Genomic DNA, 27,904 nt, shown 5'->3' on the forward strand with positions numbered 1-27,904 from the left:
CCTAGGTGTGAGTGCTATTTCAGTGCAACACACCTATTCAAGGGTTCAAAGAGGCCGAGCCTTGTCTGCATGTAGAAGGACTGGGTACCTGTGCATCACCTCTTTCACCTTCCCACCTTCTTTCAAATATTTGCTATGAGATGCCAGCCCTTTACTGGGTGTTAGAGATACAATGGTGATAGATAGACAAGATAGACAAGATCTCTGGCCCAGAGTCCTCATCCCTGGACTTTCTAGAAGACAACTATGGGAAGATTGATTTCATTCCCTCTGGGCAGGCTTACCCTTCTGTCAGGGAATGAGCTTTCTCTTTATTTCAGCTTACTATCAGATACTCTAATGGGGAAACATACATTGGGTGATGAGACTGATACCACCAGTTGTTGCCTTCAATGAATTTATAGTTTAGCAGAGGAATAGAAGGCAATAAAGTACATGTTGTACTGTCCTCCAACATGTGCATGCACATGTGTGCCTGCATACACAGATTGTCCCAGCCTTCTTGTTATCCTACAAACACATAGCCAACACATGCAGACTCTCATGTGTGATCTGAGAAAAATGCCACTCTACAGTGACCAGTACATATTCAGAGGCTCTGTCTGAGAGAGAATAGCCATGTGACCTTGTGCATGGGGATGAATACATAATGCACACCATGGGGGAGATGTATCAATGTTATTAAATGCACATAGTGATGCTTTGAGGAAATGGAACTAAGAGAGTTACTATGCACATGAACACACATACAGGGTGCGGGTGCCCAAACTTTCTGCTCTGCTCTTCTTCTCTCATCTTTTGTATCTGGGTGAGAGTGCTTTCTGAATGCAAATGTACTGGAGCAAGTATTCTGGAGGGTGAACCTCCTCTGAGTGGAGGAGGACAGAGGATCTGTACATCTCTTCTCAGCTGCTTGCTGCATGCCTGCTTCTCCTCTGTCACTCATTCTTTTCTTCCAAAACAATATTCATTGGTCACTGTGCTGGTCACTTGGTCCCTGCCTTCCTGGATCTTACAGTCCAGTGAAGAAAATGAACTTTGTCATCACCCACCGCCTCCTGCATGCACTGAGGGGGAGTGGACCACATAGGGGACTTCTTACCTATCTCCCCAACTTACACACAAGTGTGACACATCTCATTCCTGTTCTCACACTGATACATATAGGAGAATGTCTTTACTTTAGTTTAATCATACATAGATGCCCTGGGCAGGGGCAGTGAGCTGTTTTGTTAAATATACACTCAGGGAGTGCAGGTGCCAGAATCTTCTACTCTGGCTCCCCCTCTCTAATCCTTGCTACCTGGGTGAGAGTGCTTTCTGAATGCAATGCACCTGGGCAAGGATTCTGAGAGGGGCAGCATCATCTTCGAATAGGACAGAGCGCCTCTATGTCTTCCTACCCTCCTTTCTACAAGTACCTGTTGAGTGCCTACTCTATTTTAGATGCCATGCTGGGCAGCTGACTCACAAGAAAATGAACCACATTTGGTCCCTCCTTGCAGGTTTCAGAATGGACTCCTCACTCATTATGCCTGCATATCCTGAGAGTAGGCAGACTACACACTGGGACTTGACATGACCCCTTTCCTGAGATCATACAAATGTGTGGAGGAGAATCTTCTAAACCTCAGCACACAAATGCACTGTGTGCGCACACACAGACATGTAACGTGGAGTGGGCTCCTGACCAGGTGCATCATTCTCCTTAGTTCAGTGTAGGTGCCATTGCTGCACTGAATCGCTGCCTATGTTCAAGAACTCCAAGGGAAGGAGCCTTGTCTACATGTAGAGAGACAGAACTTGTGCAGCAACTCTCCATTCCCCTTTTCCTTCCTTCCACAGATATTTGAGTGTCTACTAGATGCCAGGTACAATGCCAGTCACAGAGGAGATAGCAGGGATCAAAATGGACAAGGTTGCTACCTTTACATTCAGGTAGGGCACTAATAAACACACTATGACAGGTGGATGCTGTGGACTAATAGGCTACTGTTCAGAAAAATGAAGTAGATTTTTATGTTCCTTGCTATCTTCTCTGCAAACACAAACATATATGCAGGTTTTGCTAGAGATTTTCACCCCTCACACCCCCAGACACACCTAGCGACATGGATCTACATGCAGAGATTCCCACCCCAGTGTTTAGACCAGTGAACCTTCCCAACCCTTCCATTGATAGGGACTAAATGAGAGAGGTCTTACTATTGCTCTCCATGATGCTGTGTATGGCAGTGATCCTTTTCTTTACCTTTCTGTACAGTCACATGTGAACACACTATATGCAGAAAAATAAGCCTTCCCTGTAAACACACACACACACACACACACACACACACACACACACACACACACACACACAGCATTCAGGTATACAAACACAGAAGGTGTGTTCCCCATACATAGAGCTGCATCCACTCTGTGCATAGGATACAACGTGTCACTAGCAGTGTTGTCTCACCTATGTCCAGTGTGTAGGGCACTGGAGCTTTCTACATGCTCCTTCCACAGCAAGAGTTTGAATGAAATTGGCCCCTTTTGCTTACACAGAAAGAACACTTTACTTAGTACAATCATGGACAAATCACCTGTGAGCAGAGAGTGATTTTTTGGTACACGCACACACATACACACCTTCACACACACAATCTGAAGGTGCCTGAGTCTTCTATTTAGGTCCCTATCTCTCACTCTTGGTATGTGGGTACAAATGCTAGCCAAGTCCATTACCCTTGTACAAAAATTCAAAGAGAGGGAATCTAATCCATGTTTAAAACACCAGAGAGTGTTTACATCACCCTCCCATTCTTTCATTTCTTTAGTGTTCATTTAGGGTGCTTGTTCTCAATGTGTGTTCACTGGACTAGCAGCATCAGTATAATCTGGGAACCTCTTAGAAATGCAAATTCTTGGACCCCACCCCTGACCTACTAATTCCTGAACCACAACAGTCTGTGTTCTAACAAGCCTTCCCACGGATTCTGATGTTCACTCAACTTTGAGAATTACTGGTTTGGTTTAACTGCTGGGGACATAGTAATAAGGAAGTCAGATGAAGGCTCATCCCCCAAGGGACTTAGCCTATAAAGGGTGGAAAGGAATGAGCATCCTTATTTCTCATGCACGTTCCCAGTGCTGTGTCCCTGCGAGCTGTGGCAGAGATTACATCTGCTCATTATTCTACCCACCTCCCCCAGAACCACACACTTGGATAGCATAGGAAGTTAAGTGAACTCACAACCAAGACTCTATCAAGGAAGAGCCTTGTCATTACTTTTCAGGGCATGCACTTAACACTGTAGGCACATATACTTGCACACACATGTACACACACACACATGCATCTGGTGTGCAGAAGAATGAACTGCTCCTTCTCCCATACCCATTGCATATCGGAGTTGTGAATTCTCAAAGCACCTCCTGTGTGCATGGATTACAGGAGGGCGAGCCTTGCCATCATGAACCTTCTACCGAAGAATTCAATCAGTACGTATTTATTGATCAGGTTTTCTTGGTTAATCCTCACCTGAGGATAATTTTTCCATTGATTTTTAGAGAGAGTGGAATGGAGGGAGGGAGGGAAGAGAGACAGAGTGAGAAAGAGGGAAAGTGAAATATCAGTGTGAGAGAGATATATCAATTGGTTGCCTCCTACACATGCCCTGACTAGAGCTGGGAATTGATCCTGCAACCTAGGTACGTGTCCTTGATCAGGAATCAAATCTGTGGTCCTTTGGCAAACAGGCTGACACTCTAACCACTGAACAACACCCGCCAGGGCTCAATCACTTTTTATGTGCCATGCACTGTGCTGGTAGTATTCTGCTGAATAAGAGAAAGCCTCTCTATAGGACTTCCTATCTCTAGTGGAGGTGTGTGGTGAATGAACTTCCCCAGGTCTTGAATACAGGCATGGAGAATGTGCCAAGAATTGAGCCTTCTCATTGTTTTATGCATACCCACGTTTTTCATGCTTGCGCACATGGGCACATGCACACACACACACACACACACAGCCACATTTCCACACAAAACTGAAAGGCAGGAGAGAGACTTTGTTATTTACACTTGTCTGCAGAAGTGTGAATTTTCTTGTTGCACACACACACACACACACTCAAATGCACGTGTGGTGTTGCAGGTGCCTGGACTGTGATGTTTGCCCCCCCTCCCTTGTCCTTGAAATGTAGGTATGAGTGTTGGTTTATTAGTACAGTGATCTTATGCAAGAATACAAGATCCTGAGCCTGGTCTATGTGTAGGACAGAGCCTGTGCAGCACTTCCCTTACTATCCCCCTGCTTGTTCTTTTAGTCACTTTTTTGTGTGTGCATTTCTTTGTCCATTCATCCATCCATTTAACATATTTACTGAGTTCCTGCTGTTTGAAATTGCCACAGTGAACTAGCCATAGGGATGTCAGCCTTGCAAGCATGTCAAACTCACAGCTAGCAGGCCACATGCCTCGTTTAAATAAACCACGAGTTTAACATGCTTGGTCTAGTTGGTTTCTGGAGAGTCAACTTCCTCATGACGATGCCTGTAGCTACATGGGCTCAGGGTGCAGGAATCCAGTTTCTCCTTTTCTCTTCACACAGACTTGCATGTGGTGTACATGTCCTGAGTCTTCTGCTCTGCCCACCCCTTCCTGTAATCCTTGCTATTTGGGTGCTAGTGCTGTCTCAGTGCAGCACACCTGGGCAAGGATTGAGAGAAGGTGGGCTCAATGGCACTAAGGACAGAGCTTATACATTACCCCTCTCTCCTCCTCCCTCTTTTGAGTGTCTGGTTGGTATTGGATAAGCACAAACAGCAAAATTTTGGGCTCTCTGGTGGGCTTGTCTTTATTCTAGAATAAATGTCCTTATCAAATAATGTCTATGTACTCAGGTGCCCAGAGTGCCAGATAGTGAATTTTTTCTTTACTCCCCTCCTGACTCCACACACAGGGTGGTGGACAGGGAGCAGAGCCTTCCCATCTGCTCTCTCCCTAACTTCCTCAACTTAGATGAGTGCTATCTCAAGTACGATTTGACATACGAGTAATTTGAGTTACGAGCTCCATCATGGAACGAATTAAACTTGTAAGTCAAGGCCCCACTGTATTGTCTTTAGTCAAGACTTCAAAGAGTGAAAGCCTTGCCTACAGATGGCAGGACTGAGTGCTGTTATGTCTTCTTTCTTGCCTTGCCAAATTTGTATGGAGTTTCTGCAATATGTTAGACACTATGTTGAGGATACAGTAATGAACAAAACAGGCACAATCTTTTATTTCTTTCATCACAGTTTTGTAATTTTCCTCATGTAGATCTTATACACATTTTGTTAGATTTATACTTGATTATTTCATTTTTGGAGCTAAACTGTAAATAGAATTGTTTTAAATGTCAAATTACAACTGTTTATTGCTGATTTATAAGAGAATTTGGCTTTTATATGTTAACCTTGTATCCTGCAACCTTGCTAAAGTCACTTATTACTATTTTCGGAGTGTTTTGGTTAATTCTTTGGGATTCTCTATACAGACACTTATGTCTTCTGTGAACAAAAACAGTTTTATTTCTTTCTTCCTGATCTGTATATCTTTTGTGTCCCTTTCTTGTCTTTTTGCATTAGTTGGGACTTCCAGGAAGAGGCTGAGTAGCATAAGTGCAGACATCCTTGCCTTGCTCTTTGATCTTAGCAGGAAAGCGTCTAATTTCTCACCATTAAGTATGAAGTTAGCTCTAGGTTTTTTATAGATGTTATTTATCAAGTTTAGAAAGTTACCTTTCATTTCTAGTGTGCTGAGAGTTTTTTTTTAAATCATGAATGGATGTTGGATTTTGTCAAGTGCTTTTTTTGTATATTCAGTGCTATAAATTTCCTTATAATCACTGGTTTTGCTGTATACCACACATTTTGATAAGCTATTTTTTTGTTTTCTTTTTCTTTTTTTTTACATTTTTAAAAATAAATCTTTATTGTTCAGATTATTAAAGATGTTCCTCTTTCCCTTCCCCCCATAGCTCCCCTCCACCCGGTTCCCACCCCACCCTCTGCCCTTACCCCTCCTCCCACTGTCCTCATCCATAGGTGCACGACTTTTGTCCAATCTCTTCCCGCACCCCTCACACTCCCTTTCCCCTGAGAATTGTTAGTCAACTCCCTTTCTATGCCCCTGTTTCTATTATATTCACCAGTTTATTCTGTTCAACAGATTTTTTTATTGACTTAATTTTTTGATTCACTTGTTGATAGATATGTATTTGTTGTCACTTTGTTGTTCATAATTTTTATCTTTACCTTTTTCTTCTTCCTCCTCTTCTTAAAGAATACTCTTCAGCATTTCATATGATCCTGGTTTGATGGTGATGGACTCCTTTAGCTTTTTCTTGTCTGTGAAGCTCTTTATCTGACCTTCAATTCTAAATGATAGCTTTGCTGGGTAGAGTAATCCTGGTTGTATGTCCTTGCTATTCATCACTTTGAATATTTCTTACCACTCCCTTCTGGCCTGCATAGTTTCTGTTGAGAAATCAGCTGACAGTCGTATGGGTATTCCCTTGTAGGTAACTGAGTTTCTTTCTCTTGCTGCTTTTAAGATTCTCTCTTTGTCTTTTGCTCTTGGCATTTTAATTATGATGTGTCTTGGTGTGGTCCTCTTTGGATTCCTCTTATTTGGGGTTCTCTGTGCTTCCTGGACTTGTAAGTCTGTTTCTTTCACCAGGTAGGAGAAGTTTTCTGTCATTATTTCTTCTAATAGGTTTTCAATATCCTGCTCTCTCTCTTCTTCTGGCACCCCCATAATTCTGATGTTGGTACGCTTGAAGTTGTCCCAGAGGCTCCTTACATTATCTTCATATTTTTGGATTCTTTTTTCTTTTTGCTTTTCTGGATGGGTGTTTTTTGCTTCCTCGTATTTCAAATCTTTGATTTGATTCTTGGGATCCTCTTAAGTCTAATGTTGAATTTCTGTATATTATTCTTTATTGCAGATAGTGTATGCTTAATTTCTGACTGGTCCTTTTCCATTTTTTTTTTTTTGCATTCTCATTAAGATCCTTGAAGGTCTCACTAAGTTTCTTGGAGGTTTGTAGAAGATTCTTGAGTAACCTTATAACTGTTTTTTTTGAACTCTATATCCAGTAGTTTGCTTTCCTCCATTTCTTTCATTTGTGACACATTTCTTTGTCTCCGCATTTTGGCTGCTTCCCTGTGTTGATAGAGTGGCTTTCTGTGCAAGGTGTCCTATAGGGCCCAGTGGCTCAGCCTCCCCAATCACCTGAGGTGGACACTCTTGGTGCACCCCTTTGTGGGCTGGGTGCACAGTCTTGTTGTAGTTAAGCCTTGATTGCTGTTGGTATCCCCGGGAGGAATTGACCTCCAGGCCAATTGGCTGTGGGGACCTGCTGTGTCTATAGTGGAAGAACTGCTGTGCTGGAGACACCCTTCTGGGGCAGGACTTGCTTCAGTGGGGCTTTGGTGCTCACTGAGTCTACCTCTTGAGTGTGTCACTTATGGATGTGAGGAGTTGAAATCTGGTATCTTACCACTGGGTACACTGGCTCCTGGATCTTCAAGGAGGTGCAAAGTCAGCCACTGCCTGAGGCCACCCAGCAGGAGCTACAGCGAGATCTGCAGATTTATCCTCTTTTTTGGGGGTTTGGAAGTTTTGGAGCTCTCTGACCCAGCTGCAGTTTGTTAGGTTAGGCTGTGAAAGGACAGGCCATTCATATGCAAAAGCCACTGCACATAGCTTGGGTGGGGTTGTAAATTGGGTGGAGCAGGGTCTCAGGGAATCACCAGGGCAGAGCAAACCGCGATGGCTGCCAGTCAGCCATCTCCGGATCTCCAGTCTCCGCATCTCTGCATCCCTGTGTCCCGTGCCCCCACAGTAACAATGATCCCTGTGAGCAGCTCTGCAAGAAAGCTGCCCTCGCTTTCTGACCCAATGCCAGACAGTCCAGTTTCTCCCTGTAGGAGTCTGTGTCACCAGAGTCTCGCTGGAAACTGGAGTTCAGAGCAGTTGGGAGCTTGTATCTCCCTTCTAATTGAAAAAAACAGCACACCCAGTTGCCAGCCCATTTCGCGTGCCTCTGTACCCTCTGCTCTTGGTGCCTCCACACCTCCTACCCAGTCTCAATGTGCTTTTTTCTTTTCTTCTAGTTGTAGAACTTCCATTCAGCCAGCTTTCCCGTGGTCCTGGATGATAACCGTTTTGTCTTTTAGTTGTACTTTTGGTATGGTTGTGGGGGGCAGCACGTACCAGTGTATGCCTTATGCCGCCATCTTGGTTCTCTCTCTATAAGCTATTTTTTCATTTAGTTCAAAGTGTTTTTTAATTTCTCTTGCAACTTATTCTTTAACCCATGTGTTATTTAGAATTGTGTTGTATAATCTTAAAGTATTTTGGGGTTTTCCAGCTATCATTTTCTTATTGATTTCTAATTTGATAATTATCTTAGAACAGACTTTGTATGATTTCTATTTTTAAAAAATTTGTTAAGGCATGCCTGGCTGGTGTGGCTTGGTGGTTGAGCATTGACCTTTGAACCAGGAGGTCATGGTTCAATTCTCAGTCAGGGCACATGCCTGGGTTGTGGGCTCAATCTTGTGTGGGGCATGCAGGAGGCAGCTGATTCATGATTCTCTCTCAATATTGATGTTTCTATCTCTCCCTCTCCCTCTCCCTTCCTCTCTGAAATCAATAAACATATATTTTAAAAAATTGTTAAGGTGTATTTCATGGTCCAGAATGTCATTTAGCTTAGTGAATGTTTCATGTGAGCTTGAGAAGACTGTATTCTGATGCTGTTGTTGGATGAAGTAGCTATCAATTAGATCCAGTTGATTGATGATTCTGTTCAGCTTAACTGTATCTTTACTGATTTTCTGCTGATGGATCTGTCCATATCTAGTAGAGGGATGTTGAAGTCTCCAACTATAACATTGGATTCATCTATTTCTCCTTGCCATTATCTCTGATTTTGCTAATGTATTTTTATGTTCTATTGTTAGGTGCATGTATGTTAAGGATTGTTATGACTTCTTAAAGAATTGACATCTTTTTAATCATGCAATGCTCATCTTCATCCCTGATCATAGTTGAATATTGTATTTTTACCTACTCTGACAGTTTCAGTCTTTTAACTGTTATATTTAGACCATTGATGTTTACAGTGATATCTGATGTGGTGGAGTCCATATTATCTGCCATATTTTTTACCTTTTCCTATTCGTTGTTCATGTTTTTTTTTTTTAAATGTTATTTTCTCCCTTTTTCTGCCTTCTCTGGTTTTAATTGAGCATTTAAAAATAATTTTACTGATTTCCGGGAGGAAGGGAGAGGGAGAGAGAGACAGAAACATCAATGATGAGAGAGAATCATCGATCAGCTGCTCCTGCATGCCCCCCTACTGGGGATCAATCCCACAACCTGGGCATGCACCTTTAACCAGAATTGAACCTGGAACCCTTCAGTCCACAGGCTGACACTCTATCCACGGAGCAAACCAGCTAGAGCTAATTGAGCATTTTGTATAATTCTATTTTTTCTACTCTTTTAGCATATTAATTATATTTCTTTTTGTAAAACTTTTTTTAGTGGTTGTCCTAGTGTTTGCAGTATACATTTACAACTAATCCAAGTCTTCCTTCAAATAACACAGTATTACTTCATGGATAATGCAAGTACCATATAACATAGTATTCTCACTTCCTTTCTCCTGTCCTTTGTAATATCACTCTTTCATTTTACTTATCTATAAGGTATCATCACCGAATGCATTGTTACTATTATTGTTTTGAACAAACTGTTATCTGTTAGATCAATTAAAAATAGGAAAAATCATTAAATGTTAACTAGAGTTATGGTGATTATTTTACAACATATACAAATATCAAATCATTGCACTGTAGACCTCAAACTAACATAATTTCATATGTCAACTATACCTCAATGTAAGAAAGCAGGTGGGAAAAAAAGAATAAACAACATAGTTTACCTTCATACATTCCTTCTCTAGCACACTTTCTTTATGTAGCTCTGAGTTTCCGACCTGTATAATTTTATTTTTCTTTCGAAGAATTTCTTTTAACATTTTCCATCAGACAGGCGTACTGCCAGCAAATTCCCTTAATTTTTGTTTTTCTGAGAAAATTCTTTATTTCTCATTCTGCTTTGAGGGATTGTTTCTCAGGACTCAGAATTGTTGATTGGTGGTTATTTTTAACCCTTCATATATTTTATTCTTCACTCTTCTAGATTGCATTGTTTCTGAAGAGAGATTTGATGTGATTCGTATCCTTGCTCCTCTATAGGCAAGGCATTATTTTCTTTTGGCTACTTTCAATATTTTTTTCTTTGATTTTGTACAGTTTGGATATGATGTGCCTAGTTGTAGATTTTAAAAAATATATTTAACCTTCTTAGTGTTCTCTGAGCTTTCTGGACCTGTAGCTTGGTATCTATTATTAATTTTAGAAGCTTCTGGGTCATTAGTGATTTAAATACAGTTATGTGCCACATAACAACATTTTCATCAATGACAGACCACAGATGATGATGGTTCCATAAGATGATAATAGTGCTGAATATCCTGTAAGAATTGGAGGATGTGCGGTTCAGAAGGAATTTTTTTTTCTGTGGTGTGAGCAATATCTGTGGCACTTGGCAACATATCCCTTTCTCATTTACAGCACCTCAATTTTGAGTACATAGATTATGTTCCAATCAGTCAGTCACTGACCTGTTTCATTACAGAGGAGCCTGCCATATTCAGAGGTGCTATAGCCCTTCCAATCTAACATAATGCTCTTTAGAGTACATTGTTGTAAATTCTACATGTACAGAGGTCCACAAGATCTATTTTAACAACTATTAAGGGCCATTGCCACTTAAGTAAAAACTTTCTTTGTTAGGGTGGAGCCAGCCTGTCCCTGGACTCTTTTAATATTTTCAGCTTGTAATGCTGTAAAATATAGAATTTCTTCTATCAGGTAAATGTCAGAGAGAGCCTTTGTAACAGATAGAGTCAATGGAACAAAAACCAAATTTTCAGAGTAAAAATATTGAGTCCTCAGTTCTACATCCTTCATGTTAAATACCCTCATTTTTCATGAATAATGCAAAGTTCCTTATTCTGACCCCCTGCTCCAACATGCAATAGTCCAAAACCATAATGCTATGACAATCTGCTATGTTCCTTTACTTCTCCATCTTGATTTCACATTCCTACTGACCCTCAGGTCACCTTTCACTCCCTCCTGACAGTCACTATTATGGTGATCTATGCTTTACCCAATCAGTTTCTCCTTGATATTCCCAATCAATCCAGCCCACATCTCTGTTCATGGAGCAACACTGACAGCTTCAGTGTCCTATTTCTGACTCTGTAGTGTCCAGAATGTCCTAGGCCTTCACATTCACTCACCACTCACTCACTGACTCACCCAGAGCAACTTCCAGTCCTGCAAGTTGCCTCCTGCACATGCCCCAGCCCAGGCCAGAGATCAAACCTGCAACCCAGATATGTGCCCATGACCCTTTGTTGTGCAATTCGACACTCTAACCACTGTGCATACCAGCCAGAACTCTATGTTCTTTTCTGGGGATTTCTCTTGTTCTTTCATTTGGGGCATATTTCTTTGTCTCCCCATTTTGTCTGCCTTTTTCTGTTTGACTGTATATTAGGTAGATCTGTTATGGCTCGCAGGCTTGTCATGAAGGCTTTCTGATGTAGGTGCCTTGTGGGTCTCAGTGGCACAAGGCACCTACATCAGAAAGGCACCTAAATCACCTGAGCTAGGTGCTCCAGAAATGTTTCTTGTGTGGGTAATGTGCCCCCTATTGTTGTAGTTGAGTCTTGAGTAGGGTTAGTCCATTCATGGGTGGAGCTAATCTTCAGACTAGTTGAATATAATGGTAGACATAGTTCACTGTATATGAGTTGCTGTTCTACTGATTGATTGGCCTGCACCAGGGCAGGGGGTCATTATTATTCCATGCAGCTGGTCCTGATGCCAGCCCTGGCTGGTTTTGTTGTATATCTGGGCCTGGAGCTGAAATACAACTGAGGCCTAGATGCTATCTCTAGGGAGGAAAGGTCAGGGGGTCCAAACCTCAGGACCAGCGATATACTAGAGGAGGAAAAGTCATCCTGATGGTGAGGTTCCACCCTGCAATTGATTGTCCAATGCTAGGCACCTGGGGCTTTCTCTTGCTCTGCTCATGTCTGCCTAACTGCCTACAGCAATACCACTCATTCTCTGCTAGATTCTCCAACTCTACCTCCCCAGGAGGAGTGCACCACTCGTTCAGGTTGGGTGCAGCCAGCTGTTCCCAACTGCAGAAGCAAGATCAGCAGGATGGTGCCACCGAGATTTGGGAAAACAGATCATGATAATCTTATGTTAGCCCAGCTGCCATGGCTCAGTGGTTGAGCATCAACCTATGAACCAGGAAGTCACAGTTCAATTCCCAGTCAGGGCACGTGCCTGGGTTGTGGGCTCGATTCCCAGTGTGGGGTATGTGGAAGGCAGCTGATCAATGATTCTCTCTTGTCATTGATGCTTCTCTCTCTCTTCCTCTCCCTTCCTCTCTGAAATCAATAAAAATGTATATATTTTTTTAATTTATTTTTTTAATTGCTTAAAGTATTACAAAGGGTATTACATATGTGTCTTTTTTTTTTCCCCCCGCCCTTGACTATCCCCTGGCCTCCCCCACCCCCCAGCGTCCCATGTCCATTGGTTATGCATATATGCATGCATACAAGTCCTTGGGTTGATCTCTTATACCCCTCCCTCCTGCCCCCCAACTTTCCCCGGCCTTCCCGCTGCAGTTTGACAATCTGTTTGAGGCAGCTCTGCCTCTGTATCTATTACTGTTCAAAAGTTTATAATGGTCTCTATTATCCATGAATGAGTGAGATCATGTGGTATTTTTCCTTCATTGACTGGCTTATTTCACTTAGCATAATGCTCTCCAGTTCCATCCATGCCATTGCAAATGGTAGGAGTTCCTTCTTTTTTACAGCAGCATAGTATTCCATCGTATAGATGTACCACAGTTTTCTAATCCATTCATCTACTGATGGGCACTTAGGCTGTTTCCAGATCTTAGCTATGGTGAATTGTGCTGCTATGAACATATGGGTGCATATATCCTTTCTGATTGGTGTTTCTGGTTTCCTGGGATATATTCCTAGAAGTGGGATCACAGGGTCAAATGGTAGCTCCATTTGTAGTTTTTTGAGGAAACTCCATACTGTCTTCCATAGTGGCTGCACCAGTCTGCATTCCCACCAGCAGTGCACGAGTGTTCCTTTTTCTCCACATCCTCTCCAGCACTTGTCGTTTGTTGATTTGTTGATGATAGCCAGTCTGACAGGTGTGAGATGATACCTCATTGTTGTTTTGATTTGCATCTCTTGGATGATTAGTGACTTTGAGCATGTTTTCATATGTCTCTTGGCTTTCTGAATGTCCTCTTTTGAAAGGTGTCTATTTAGGTCCTTTGCCCATTTTTTGATTGGATTGTTTATCTTCCTTTTGTTAAGTTGTTGTATGAGTTCCCTATAAATTTTGGAGATTAGGCCCTTATCAGATATGACATTGGCAAATATGTTTTCCCACACAGTGGGTTTTCTTGTTGTTTTGTTGATGGTTTCTTTTGCTGTGCAGAAGCTTTTTATTTTGAAGTAGTCCCATTTGTTCATTTTCTCTTTAGTTTCAAGTGCCCTAGGAGCTGTATCAGTGAAGAAATTGCTTCGGCATATGTCTGAGATTTTGTTGCCTTTGGATTCTTCTAGAATTTTTATGGTTTCCTGTCGTACATTTAAGTCCTTTATCCATTTTGAGTTTATTTTTGTGTATGGTGTAAGTTGGTGGTCTAGTTTCATTTTCTTGCATGTATCTGTCCAATTTTCCCAACACCATTTATTGAAGAGACTATCCTGGCTCCATTGTATGTTCTTGCCTCCTTTGTCAAATATTAACTGAGCATATTGGTTCGGGCCAATTTCTGGGCTCTCTATTCTATTCCATTGATCTATATGTCTGTTCTTGTGCCAGTACCAGGCAGTTTTGAGAACAGTGGCTTTGTAATACAGCTTGATATCTGGTATTGAGATCCCACCTACTTTGTTCTTTCTCAGGATTGCTGCAGCTATTCGGGGTCTTTTTTTATTCCAGATGAATTTTTGGAGAGTTCGTTCTAGGCCTGTGAAGTATGCCGTTGGTATTTTAATGGGAAGTGCGTTGAATTTATAGATTGCTTTGGGTAGTATGGACATTTTAATGATGTTGATCCTACCAATCCATGAACACGGAATGTTCTTCCATTTGTTTATGTCTTCCTCTATCTCTTTTTTCAACGTCCCGTAGTTTTCTGAGTAGAGGTCTTTTACCTCTTTAGTTAAGTTTATTCCTAGGTAGCTTAATTTCTTTGGTGCGATGGTAAATGGGATTGTTTTTGTAATCTCTCTTTCTGAAAGTTCACTATTGGTGTATAGAAATGCCTCAGATTTCTTGGGGTTAATTTTGTATCCTGCTACATTGCCAAATTCATGTATTAAGTCTAGTAGCTTTTGGATGGAGTCTCTAGGGTTTTGTATGTATAATATCATGTCGTCTGCAAATAAGGACAGTTTTACTTCCTCTTTTCCAATTTGGATGCCTTTTATTTCTTCTTCTTGCCGAAATGCAATGGCTAACACTTCCAGTACTATGTTGAACAGGAGTGGTGAGAGGGGGCATCCCTGTCTTGTTCCTGTTCTTAGGGGAAATGGTGTTAGTTTTTGTCCATTGAGTATGATGTTGGCTGTGGGCCTGTCATATATGGCTTTTATTATGTTGAGGTATGATCCTTCTACTCCCACCTTGCTGAGAGTTTTTATCAAAAATGGGTGTTGGATTTTGTCAAACGCTTTTTCTGCATCAATTGATATGACCATGTGGTTTTTTTCTTTCAATTTGTTTATGTGATGTATCACGTTTATTGATTTGCGGATATTGTACCATCCTTGCATCCCTGGGATGAATCCTACTTGGTCATGGTGTATGATCTTTCTGATGTACTGCTGGATCCTATTTGCTAAGATTTTGTTGAGGATTTTGGCATCTATGTTCATGAGGGATATTGGCCTGTAATTCTCTTTCATAAAAATATATTTTTAAAAAGATAATCTTATGTTGGGGGAGGCACCAGCCAAGCCCATGGAAGGGGAGAGAAAGCTTAACACCTGCCCTTCTCTGTGTGGCCGCACCCACTGGAGCCTGGACCAGATCCTCTGAGGGTGACATTCTCCTCTCTGAAGTTTCCAGCTCTTTGTGGCCCTTCCTTCCCTTGAGGAACTGAGCTCAGTAGGGTGGGGCCACCAGGACTTGGGAAGAGAGATCAAGACAGTCTTCCATTGGATGTGGTGCTGTCTGAGGCTGCAGGTGGTGGGGAAGACTGGCCCCTGTTCCAAAGCCTCATGGTTCACTGTCTGTCTGTATTTCTCTGTTTCTCCAGAGAAAGAGCACACCAAACGTCCCTGTTGGGTGCAGCCAACAGTCCTTTCTGCTGGACTCAAGCTTGGCAGGCTGGTGTCGCCAGTATTTGGAGGACCCGGTTAGTGCACTCCCTAGGCTGCTGGTGAAAATAGTTATAAATTTTGATGTCATCTTTGTTATGCCTGACAGACCCTTGTCCTTGAGCCTCATGACACTTCTCTAGCCATCTCATTTGTCAGTCCCTTGAAAACTTTTATAACGGGTGTTAACATATTTGAGAAATCTCTGAGATAAAACTAAAGAAAAGCTGATCTGCTAAGAGAAGATAACATATTATTGTTTTAGTTTGTCTGAATTTTGAAGCCCTTTTTAAACAAATTATCTACTAATGTCTTTTGCCTTTTTATCTGTTGGGATCCAATTTTAATGATCTGAACAATTTCTTTATATATTAAGGCTATTACTCCTTTGGCAAAACACTTACATGAAATATTTGTTGTTTGCTTCACTTTGATAGCTGTCAACATGGTCTCTTCTAACTGGTTTATCCTCTTCATTCTTCTCACCAATCATGGGTAATGCCCAAGTATAGTTTCTCAGTTCTGTGTTCTTTCCCTACTTCAACAACTCTCAAAGTGTGGTCTGGGGATTCCTGAGACCCTTTTGGGGATCTGCAAGATCTAAACTGTTTTCATATTAATATTAAGACATTATATTCCTCATTCACTTTCATTTTCTCATGAATATACAGTGGAGTTTTCTAGAGGCTGTGTGACAGGTAATGATGTCATTTCTCTGAGTATAAATGGAATATGTGAGGCATAATCCAGCTGTCTTCTATTAATGCAGACATCAAAAAAGTTTAAAAAATGCCTCTTGCTAATTTGTTTTGTTTTGTAATATATGGATTTTTAAAAATGTTAATATTAACATATAGTGGGTTGATCATTGTTATATATAAATACATTAATAAATATTTATTTTAAACATTCCCAGGTTTTAATTACTAAAGGAGTAAATATCTTTAGATAGAACTCATATAAATAAAAACTCTTTAGGCTCCTCAATAATTTTGAAGACTAAAGAGATCCTGAGACCAAAAAGTTTGGGAACTGCTGTTCTGTTAATGCTTCCTTTGATTTCTGTCTTTTCTCATAACCCCTACTCATCTATGAGGATGACTCACAGATGAAGACCACGCTTTGAGAAGAAGCACTATTTTTTCCTTCTAAGACTTTTAATCCATAGTTCTGACAGGTAGAGAAGGTACCCTGGGTTAAGGATTGGTCCAAACCTTCTAAATAAGCATCTTCTATGTTATCTCAGAGGTTACACTTGATGATTCACATTTCATTTTTGCTTTTCTAAATAAAGTAACTAAAACTGGAATTAGAGTATAAAATATATTATTTACTGGGATATCCTATTGTGTTAGGCACTTAAGAACACGGATTTAACACCTTTCCTCAACTAGTTCAAAGTATAGGGGGTAGGAAAAAGGTGATTTTATGTGTGTACCAGTTCTTATCATCTTCAATGTTATACTTAGGATTGTCTTCATGTTTTGTTTTATTTTTTAAAAATATTTTTATTGGTTTCAGAGAGAAAGGAGAGAGGGAGAGAGATAGAAACATCAATGTTGAGAGAGAATCATCGATTGGCTGCCTCCTGCATGCCCCTTACTGGGGATTAAGCCTGCAACCCAGGCATGTGCCTTGACTAGGAATTGAACCATGACTTCCTGGTTCATAGGTCAATACTCAACCACTGAGCCACACTGGCTGGGCTTCATGTTTTATTTTTAACTAGAGGCCTGGTGCATAAAATTAGTGCATGGGAAGGGGAGTGTCCCTCAGCCCGGCCTGCACCCTCTTCAATCTGGGACCCCTCGGGGGATGTCTGACTGCCTGTTTAGGCCAGACATCCCTCTCGCAATCCAGGACCACTGGCTCCTAATTACTTACCTGCCTGCCTTCTTAATGCCCCCAACTGCCCTCCCCTGCTGGCTTGATCTCACCCCTAACTGCTCTCCCCTGCCAGACTAATATTGCCCCTAACTGCCTCTGCCTCAGCCCCCACCACTATGGCTTTGTCCGGAAGGAAGTCAGACATCCGGAAGATGTCCAGTTGACTTGGTCTAATTACCATATTACCCTTTTATTAGTATAGATTATATAGGATAGGATTGCTTGAATGTGGCGGGGGGAGGGGGGGAAGCCTTTTTTAGCAGGAGGAGATGCTTTTGGCAGACAAAAGTACATAACCCCTATATCTGGACTGATAGCCAGCCATATGCATTATACTGCCAAACCAGTTATTTAAAAATTGAACTGCTTTCTTATATCTTACACCAAACAGCTGTTGCCCTTAAAACCCCTCCTCAGCCCCCACCTTAGGTTCTGTCTTCGCAGTTCACCTAGATTAGGTTCTGATTGGTTGGTTTCTATGCCAGTCAGCATCAAAAGCTCCACCTCCTAGGCAGCCATTGGCTCTTCTGGGAAATCCAGAATGGTTCCACTGACAGCTGTCTCTCTCCCCGGGCCTATCTCCAAGCCTGATCTGCAGCCTCTGCAGTGGCTGTGGACCAGGCCCTGCCTCTCTCCGGGCCTATCTCCAGGCCTGATCCACAGCCTCCATGGTAGCTACTGATCAGGCCCTGCCTCTCTTGCCGTGCCCACCTCGCCTCGACCACCCTCCCGCTGCCCCATCCACCCACTGGCCGCCAGCCTTGCTGTGATAGGAGCCTGTGGGCTGTGGGAGAGGGACCGAGTGGTGCTCCATGCACTTCCTGGTGACCGTTCATTTGGTCGTTTTGGTTGTTACGGCCATTGGCCTTTTATTATATAGATGATATGGCAATACTTATACATTGATAAATTGTATAATGTCTCTCTTAAGCCTTTCTTCTTCTTACATTTTTCTTTTGCTACATCTGCGGTATCTGGCATATATTACTTTCCCAGAATGCCATATGCAGGTCAACAGATATTTTTGTGGAGCAAAAATAAGGAATAGGAAAGTTTATTGCTTCATTGTGCTTGCTAGTATTGGAATATGGGATATACTTTACATTCTTCATTGAAAGGCCCTGTGTATCAACCCATCCATTGGTTTATACATTTGTTTTTGCCAAATGGGTTTGTTGCAATGGAAGTATTGATTTATTTGAATCCACACATGTCACTGTCACTAGCATCATTCTCCTCTGACCTGGCTCTTTCAGTACGACTGTTGGGAATATATATATATATATATATATATATATATATATTATTTTCTTCTTTCTTCCCAAATCACCTACAATGAAACTGGAAGTAGCAAACTGGCCTTCTAGCCCTTTCCTTTTTTCTCCCTTCCAGCCCATTGCTGCCACACTTACCTCTTAAAATTATGTTTTTATCATGTTGCTTCTCAAAAAGCACAGTGATTCCACTGGTTTCCCAGGTCCTTCATGATCAATCTCATCCTTTTGCTCAAAGATACCTACCCTCTCCTCTAGTCAAGCACAAATGTCAGCCTCATTCTCATCTTAAGTCTTTGGCCATTTTTTCCCTTAGGCCTAGAATACCCTCTCTTCTCTCTAAAGCCCTCTCTAGCTTACAATTTCCTCTCCACTTTCTGAATGTAGATTGCATATTTATTCTAAAAGGGTAATACTTACCTGTTGTGTAATTGCATTATGTAAAAGTTTTCTCCTCAACTAGATCATAAATTCCTTGAGAGTAGTGACAAAGGTAACAAATGTTTTTTGTATCCCCAATTCCCTACCCCAGGGGTGGGCAAACTTTTTGACTTGAGGGCCACAATGGGTTCTTAAACTGGACTGGAGGGCCGGAACAAAAGCATGGATGGAGTGTTTGTGTGAACTAATATAAATTCAAAGTAAACATCATTACATAAAAGGGTACGGTCTTTTTTTTTTTTAGTTTTATTCATTTCAAATGGGCCGGATCCGGCCCGCGGGCTGTAGTTTGCCCACGGCTGCTACCCTCATAGTAACAGGCATAGCTATATTGAGTGTCAGCCATATAAATTTGTTGATTAGCTGTTAACCCTTCCTCTGACTGGAATCCTCCTCAATAAGCATTTATTGAACATGTACTCTGGACCACTAAAGTTGCTGTAACAACAGAAATGAGAAGGATATGGTGTATGTATGTAATCACAAGACCCAGTGAAAGAGATTATGCAATCAACATAGATGTGTGAACAAAGTGGGTGTGGAAGGAAAAGCCTGTTTGAACTGGCCCTAAATGGACTGAATGGAGTTTTATGAGGTCGAAAAGAAGATGGGGTACTGGATGAAATTCCTGATAGAGTATGTGGCCTAAACAAAGTCAAGGAGGCATAAAAGTACATGGCCTTATGATGAGTATAACAAATTTGTAGTAGGAGGTAAGTCTATCTGGGTAGATGGGATCTATATTTGATTGGGCCCTGAATGCCATGAAAAGAAATTTGAACTTTACCCTACAAGCAATGGGGAATCTGCTTATGATTTCAAGCAAGAAAGTGACAAAAAGTGCCTTTAAGCTGAAAGTGTTAGCTATGTAACACATCCACCAAAACAACATTTTTCTCTGACTGTTTTCTTCCCCAGGCCTCCATTATATGACAAACCCTATTTATAATCTACCAGTTGGGATAATAAATCAAATTCTCTTACTTTGTTCTTGGCCTACTGTAAAATCTGGCTGACCTCAGGCTTGTGGCCATCTAGAGGTTTGATTTATTCCAGATGTGCCATTCTCTAGAACGACATGTCATAATGAAGCCCCAAACTGTCATGGAAAGAGCACTGGACTTAGAGTTCAACTAGATACGATTTCAAATCTCAGCATTAATGAACTTTAAATGATTTCCTGATTTTTTTGATGCTTTAACTTTTTCTCTTGAAGCTCTTAATATCTGCAAAATAAAATCAAAGACTGGCCCTGGCTGATTTGGCTCAGTGGATAGAGCATTGGCCTGGGGACTGAAGGGTCCTAGATTTGATTCCGGTCAAGGGCACATGCCAGGGTTGCGGGTTTGATCCCCGGTGGGGGGCATGCAGGAGGCAGCTGGTGGATGATTCTGGCTCATCATTGATGTTTTTCTCTCTCTCTCCCTCTCTCTTCCTCTCTGAAATCAATAAGAATATATTTTTAAAAAACTCAAAGATTGTACCAGAATGAATTATCCATGGGCAAATATCACTTTGAGTTTTACTGATTGTATTTATTTCCTTTGTTGAACTCCCATTTATAACATCTGTTTTGCTTGATTTACTTGCTTCTTCTAATTTTCTTTTGTTGACTATTTCTATGTACTTATTAAGGAAGCACTTTATAACCCAAACAGTGAACCAGATAGCTGCTCCAGGAAATGTTTGGAATGAGGCAGCTCAATTTAGCTGAATTGTTCTGTGTCAGTGGGTTACAGGAAGGAGTGTGTAAGTTCCCTATGGGGAAACTAGTGAGTTTTCCAGCTTCCCCCTTGTTGAATTTTCATCTTGTATCATCATTATTTTGTTTTAATGAATTCCCAGAACAATAGTTATACCCATCTGAAAATATGACTATAGGACATGTCCCACAACCAAACATAAATTATTTTTGGATTCCCCATACGTTTTCTTTCTATGATTTGTGTGGCTCATGTAGAGTTGCTAGAACTGTGTATTTTAAATAATTTCCTGAATGAGACATGTAAACAGTGGAGAAAAAGGGAAAGGATTCTGCATTATTTTTCAAATTGTCTTCCTCTCTTTCAGTACTAGTTACTATATGGAATTCATGGGCATTTAATAAAATTAAACAAAAAGAAAACCTCCTGCCCCAATTGGTTTGGCTCAGTGGATAGAGTGTCAGCCTGCGGACTGGAGTCCTGGGTTCGATTCCGGTCAAGGGCATGTACACATCCTCAGTAGTGGGTGTACAGGGGGCAGCTGATTGATGTTTCTCTCTCATGATGTTTCTCTCATTGATGTTTCTAACTCTCTATCCCTTTCCCTTCCCCTCTGTAAAAACATCAATAAAATATATTTTAAATAAAGAAATATTAAAATAAAATAAAGAAATATTTAAAATAAAATATATTTTAAAAAAAGAAAACCTCCTGAGGTATGCTACCCTTAGACTCAGTTATTCTAAAATGGTGCTTGTTTTCAGCCAAGATTTCTAGAAACCTGGAATATATATTCCTGACATTGAGTGCTTTTTGTAGGTTCATTGAATGTAGTAAATCCCAGAGTTAGACAAATGTTAGCTGCAAATATTGACTCTAATGCCACCTGCATTTTAAAAGGAAAGTTGATGTGGAGGATGAGGGCAGAGAACATGCCTTCTTTGCATTTTAATTTTTGTACTCAAGTTAATGTTATTTCCACCTCCCCCGGCCCCACATCCCCGTTATTATTCTGTTAAGTTTGGAGTAGCTACAGAAGTGTCAAGTGGAGTTCTTGGGTATTTAGGACTGGAGGTTGAGGTAGAGGTGAGAGCTAGAGAGATAGTAGATTTCCTTAAAGGGTAAAATTAAGTACAGTAGCCCCCTCCCCTTTATCTAGTTTCACTTTCTGCATTTCAGTTATCCGTGGTTAACTGTGGCTCAAAAATAATAAATGGAAACTTCCAGAAATAAATAATTCATAAGTTTTAAGTTGCACACCATTCTGAGTACCATGATGAAATATTGTGCCGTCCTGCTCCATCCCACCCTGGGTGTGAATCATCCCTTGTGCAGCATACCCGTGCTGTATCCACTACCCACCTCAGTTGCCATATATGTTGGGGGGGGGGGGAGAGAGGAGAGAGAGAGAACATAATCACATACATTTTATTACAGCATATTGTTATAGTTATTCTATTTTATTATTATTGTTGTTAATTTCTTACTATGCCTAACATAAATTAAATATTATTATAAGTTTTATTTACAGGAAAAACAGTATGTGAGGGTTTGGTACTATCTGTGGTTTCAGGAATCCACTAGGGGTCTTGGAACATATTCCCCATAGATAAGGAGTGGGGCTTTTGTAAATCAGAGTAAGGTCGGGAAGAAGCTGTTATCTCAGTCAGATCCAGAGCAAAGTAGAAGAGATTTTTTCCCCTTAAAACTAGAGTAAAGACGCTTCTTCCTGGAGATAAGGGGGCGTGGGCAGAGAGATTCAGGATTTCTTTTGTGTTGTTAGTAATAGGAAAAACTGCTAAGGATCCTGTGGAACCTCAGTTTCCCTAGAAGTGCAGCTGAGACAGGGAATTTGTGCATTGTTGCAGGAGGGCTTGGAGAAGGGGAGTGAAGGAAGCAGGATAGAGCCAGAGGGAAGAGTCGAGTGAGGATAAAAGGATTGGGGAACACCAAAGGAACTCTATAAGATCACAAAGCGTGAATTCTTAGTGGCCTAGGACTCACCTGATCCACATAGCATAATTACAGATTTTGTAGCTGAGGAAATGGTTTGATGATCAATGATTTTGTACATTATTAATACCTTTGGGTAAATGACCCTACCTTCCCTTTATGATCACATCAGCATGATAATGTTCCTGGGGAACCTATTGTTTACTTCATATCTGCACAGAGTTCAAGTTATTTGTGCATGTTGGTAATGTATTTCTTTGATTTATATTCATCCTTATCTGCAAGTGAATGGAAGGTTTCCCTTGGAGTATCTGTTCTCTTGGTTTCAACAATCACCTTGATGTTGAAAACTCCCAAGTCTTTGTCTTCCAATCTTCATCTCATCTATCCTAACCAGCATCATTTTTGTATCTGTCCCACTATCCCACAGTGATTTGTACATAGGAGGTGGTTCATAAATGTCACTCACACTTAAGTCAGGCTGATCTCTTTATTACCAGTGAGGTATTGTGAAACTGAACACATGATTTAGAGTTTAACTTTTTTTTAACACTAACTGGGCAAGTTACTTAGCCTCTCTGAGCTTTAGTTTCCTTATCTGCACTAGGAGTGATAATGCCATAACATAGGGACTTTGAAAAATTAAGTGGAAGAGTTCACTTTAAGCACATAAGCCTGAAAATTGATAAGCACCTGGTAAATGTCAGTTCTTTCTCCTTTATGCTCAATGTTTAAAATATTGAATTTATCTGTTATGATTCCAATTTTCAGGCCTATTGCTTAATTTGTCCTATTTAGTTTTTACCATATTCATCACACATGATTCTGATAACCCAGAGTAAGAAGTTTTTTAAAAGTGTTGGAATACCTCAAAAGGAATATTATTTGCCTAATCCAATAGAACTTTCCTGACTATGATTCTCAATCAAGATTTCATTTAAAAAAATTGGAGGGGCCCTAGCCACTTTGGCTCAGTGGATAGAGTGTCGGCCTGCAGACCATGGGGTCTGGGGTTCAATTCTGGTCAAAAGCACATACCTTGGTTGCAGGATCCTCCCTGGGCCAGGCCCTGGTTGGGGCTCATGCAGGAGGCAACCAACTGGTATGTTTCTTTCACATCACTTCTTCTCTTCCACTCTCTAAAAGTCATTGAAAAAGTATCCTCTGGTGAGGATTAACAACAACAACAAAATGTAGGGGAAGAGGGTAGATAACGTAAAGTTGGCTATAATGATGGTTTTTAAAAATCGATAAACTAAGATTTTTTAAATAAAATTTGTATCTGAAGGTTTGCACTTGGGATGTCAAAAATGTTTCATCTTTCATATTAAATTCCTGAGCAGAAAACAACATTGAATAGCATAATATGCCTCTTTCCCCCAGTATTTCTGTGCATTTATGTTGTGTTAGGAGCTCTGGGAGACTCAGAGGCATAAGATAATGTTTCTTGACTCCCAAATGGCCACCACATTCTCAATACTGATGTGTAGTTTTTACTTCACTTGATTACTTGTGAATTACTGTGAGTTTTGTACATATGTCCTCATTTGGTGTGTGTGCTTGCATTGTTCTAAAAATAACTGCTTTCAGCTACATGTTAAGGGTAGAGGTACATTACATTTATAGGGTAACTGAAGATACTAAGTAGTTTGCATGTCTGTATTGTCAAAAGAAGAGTATAAAAAAACCCCATAAGATTAAATATAACCCAAGAGGCGAAAACTACCCACATGCCCATCAACTGATGAATGGCTAAACAAAATTGGTATAGCCATACAATGGGTATTATTCAGTCCTAAAAACGAATGAAGTACTGATACATGCTATAATATGAATAAGCCTTGAAAATATGAGAAGTGGAAGAAGCCAGGCTCAGAAGGTCATATAGTGTATGATAACATTTGTATGACATATCCAGAGTCAGCCAATCATAGAGACAACAAGAGAATGGAGGTTATATGGTGCTGGAGTGAGGATGGGGAGTTATACTTACTGGATACAGAGTTTCTGTTTGGGGTGATGAAAATTTTCTGGAAATTGCTAGTGATGATGATTGTGCAACATTGTCAGTGTACTTAATGCTGCTGAATTGTCTAGTTTAAAAATAGGTCAAATGGTAAATTTTATGTTATGTGTATTTACCACAGTTTTTAAAAAGAATAAATGTTAAGGAGCTTGGAGGTCATTATAATAAGCCTCCTGTTCTTCTTTCTACACAGGAGCCATGGATAATAGAGGCTTTCAGCAGGGATGTTTCAATAGCTTCCAGAGCAGCTCCAGTGATGAAGACTTGGTGGACATACCAGGGACAGCTATGAATTTCTCCCTGAGAGATGATGTTCCTCCCTTAGATGGAGAAATAGAAGGTATCATTGTTGCTGATGAGAATTTATCTTTTTAAACTTATTTTTAATGTGCATATAAGAAAATTTATTTTCTGGTGCATAGTCCAATGAGTTTTAACCCATGCATAGATTCTGGTATCCACCATCATCAACAAGATACAGAACAGTTTAACACGCCCTTTGTAGCCAGACCTCCCTACTCCCAACCCCTGGTAACCACTGATCTATTCCCTTCCCTTATGGTTTTTCATTTTCAAAAATGTCATATAAACCATGGCTGGTATGCTCAGTGGTTAGGGCATCCACCCAGCCAGCAAAGGGTCACAGGTTCAATTCTGGTCAAGGGCACGTACCTGTGTAGCAGTTTGATCCTGGGGGCCCAGATGAGGATTAAAAAAAAAAATGGAGCTGCATAGTATGTTACCTTTATTTTTTTAAAAAAATTATTTTATTGATTTCAGAGAGGAAGGGAGGAGAGAGAGAGACACATCAATGATGAGAGAGAATCATTGATCAGCTGCCTCCTGCACTCCCCCTATTGGGGATTGCAATTCGGGCATGTGCCCTGACCAGGAATTGAACCATGACCTCCTGGTTCATAGGTCGATGTTCAACCTTTTGAGACTGACCTCATTTACTCAGCTTAACACTTTGGAGATCCATCCAATTTGTTCATTCATTTTTCTGGCCGAGTAGTATAGCATGGACTGGGATTGCTGGGTATGTTGAACTTTATAAGAAACTGCCAAACCATTTTTCAGAGTGGCTGTACCATTTTGCATCTAAACTAGCTATGTATGATAGTTCTATTTGTTCAACATCTTCAACAGTTTGGTATATTTCATAATTTTTATCTTAGCCATTCTAATAGATATGTAGTGTTATCTCAGCATGGCTTTAATTTAATATCCCTAATGCCTTATGATGTTGACCATCATTTTATGTGCTTATTTGCTAACCTTATATCCTCTTTGATGAAGTGTCCAAATCCTTTCTCCTTTTTTTTTTTTATCATTGGGTTTGTTTTTTAGTATCTGGAATACATTAATACAATGAGAATTCCCCTCATCTATTTTTTTTTTTTTGGTTGTGATTAATTTGTTATGCTCTTGTCAATTCATTTTTTTAAAATTTCTTTATTGATTAAGGTATTAACTTTGGCTACCCATTAATATCATTCTTTTCGATGGCTGCACACAATTTCATAGTATAGTTGTATCATGGTTTATTTAACCAAGATCTTATTGATATATATTTCAGTTTTTTTCCCAGTGTTTTGCTATTACAAGCAGTGCTGTAATGAACAACTTTGTGTGTGTGTGTGTATACACAGATATCTTCTATGTATATGAAAGTGTGTCTGTTTCATGAGCGTATAAGACTGCTTATTTCTCCACAACCTTACTGGTACGGAATATTATAATTATTTTTTTCATCCTTATATGTTATGATAAGTAAAATAAATAAATAAATAAATAAATAAATAATTTCCCATTATTGATTTAAAGTTTGCCTTTTTAAATTAATGAGGTTGAGCATATTTTGATGTTTACTAACCATTTAAATTTCTATTTTGGAAGTTTTCTGTTTACATAATATTATTAATATTTTGTCTAATATAGGTTAAATATATTTTTCCCATTTCTGGTTTGCTTTTATTAACTTTATTTTTTAATTTACAAATACTCAGACAAGGGAAACAAAAGAAAAAATATACCAAGGGGACTACATCAAACTAAAAAGTTTTTGCACAGCAAAATAAATAAATAAATAAATAGACAGCCTACTAAATGGGAGAACATATTTGCCAATAATACATCTGATAAGGGGTTAACATCCAAAATTTATAAAGAACTCACACTACTCAACACCAAAAAAACAAACAAACACCAAACAGTTCAATTAAAAAATTGGCAGAGGATCTGAATAGACAATTCTCCAAAGAGGACATAGAGAAGGTCAATAGACATATGAAAAGATGCTCAATGTCATTAATTGTCAGAGAAATGCAAATTAAAACCACAATGAGGTATCACCTCATACCAGTCAGAATGGCTATCATAAGTAAATAAATCCACAAATGATAAGTGTTGGTGAGGATGTGGAGAAAAGGAAACCCTCATGCACTGTTGGTGCAGCCACTATGGAAAACAGTATGGAGGTTCTTCAAAAAATTAAAAATGGGACTGCATTATGACCCAGTAATGCCAATTCTAGGTGTATATCTGAAGGAATCCAAAGCACTAATTCAAAATAATATATGCATACCTATGTTCATTGAAGCATTATTTGCAATAGCCGACCTATGGAAGCAACCCAGATGCCCATCAGTAGATGAGTGGATAAAAAAGCTGTGGTACATATTTACAATGGAATATGGCCCTCTCATAAAAAAGAATGAAATTTTACACTTTGTGACAGCATGGATGGACCTGGGGAGTATTATGCTCAGTGAAATAAGTCAGCCAAAAGAAAGACAAGTACCGTATGATTTCACTTACATGTGGATTCTAAAGAACAAAATAAATGAACAAACTAAACAGAAACAGATTCATAGATACAGATAACAGACTGATGGTTACCAGATGGGAGGGGGCTTGGGGGGCTGGGTGGAAAAGGTGAAGGGATTAAGAAGTACAAATTGGTAATTACAGAATAGTTTCAGGGATGTAAAGTATAGCATTGGGAATATAGTCAATAATACTGTAATAACTATAAATGGTGCCTGGTGGGTACTGGACATAT

At 40.2% G+C, this 27,904-nt stretch overlaps 1 protein-coding gene across 4 annotated transcripts in view; it reads left to right on the forward strand.

Annotated features, from left to right (window-relative positions):
• CLCN5 (chloride voltage-gated channel 5) overlaps window positions 1-27,904 on the forward strand; it is a 184,238-nt gene that overhangs the window by 87,141 nt on the left and 69,193 nt on the right. For 3 of the 4 annotated variants that reach the window (XR_004966906.1, XM_036304692.1, XM_036304693.1), the window contains one exon: window positions 25,034-25,180. Coding sequence is in view for 3 of the 4 variants with exons in the window: in XM_036304692.1 (XP_036160585.1) it covers window positions 25,034-25,180 (147 nt within the window). In the remaining variant the exon portion in view is untranslated. Of the gene's footprint in view, window positions 1-15,500; window positions 15,595-25,033; window positions 25,181-27,904 lie in introns of those variants that run through there. The other variant, XM_036304695.1, reaches the window with a different exon arrangement.

This window comes from Myotis myotis, unplaced genomic scaffold (genome assembly GCF_014108235.1).
Source record: "Myotis myotis isolate mMyoMyo1 unplaced genomic scaffold, mMyoMyo1.p scaffold_m19_p_4, whole genome shotgun sequence".
Classification (NCBI taxonomy): Eukaryota; Metazoa; Chordata; class Mammalia; order Chiroptera; family Vespertilionidae; genus Myotis; species Myotis myotis.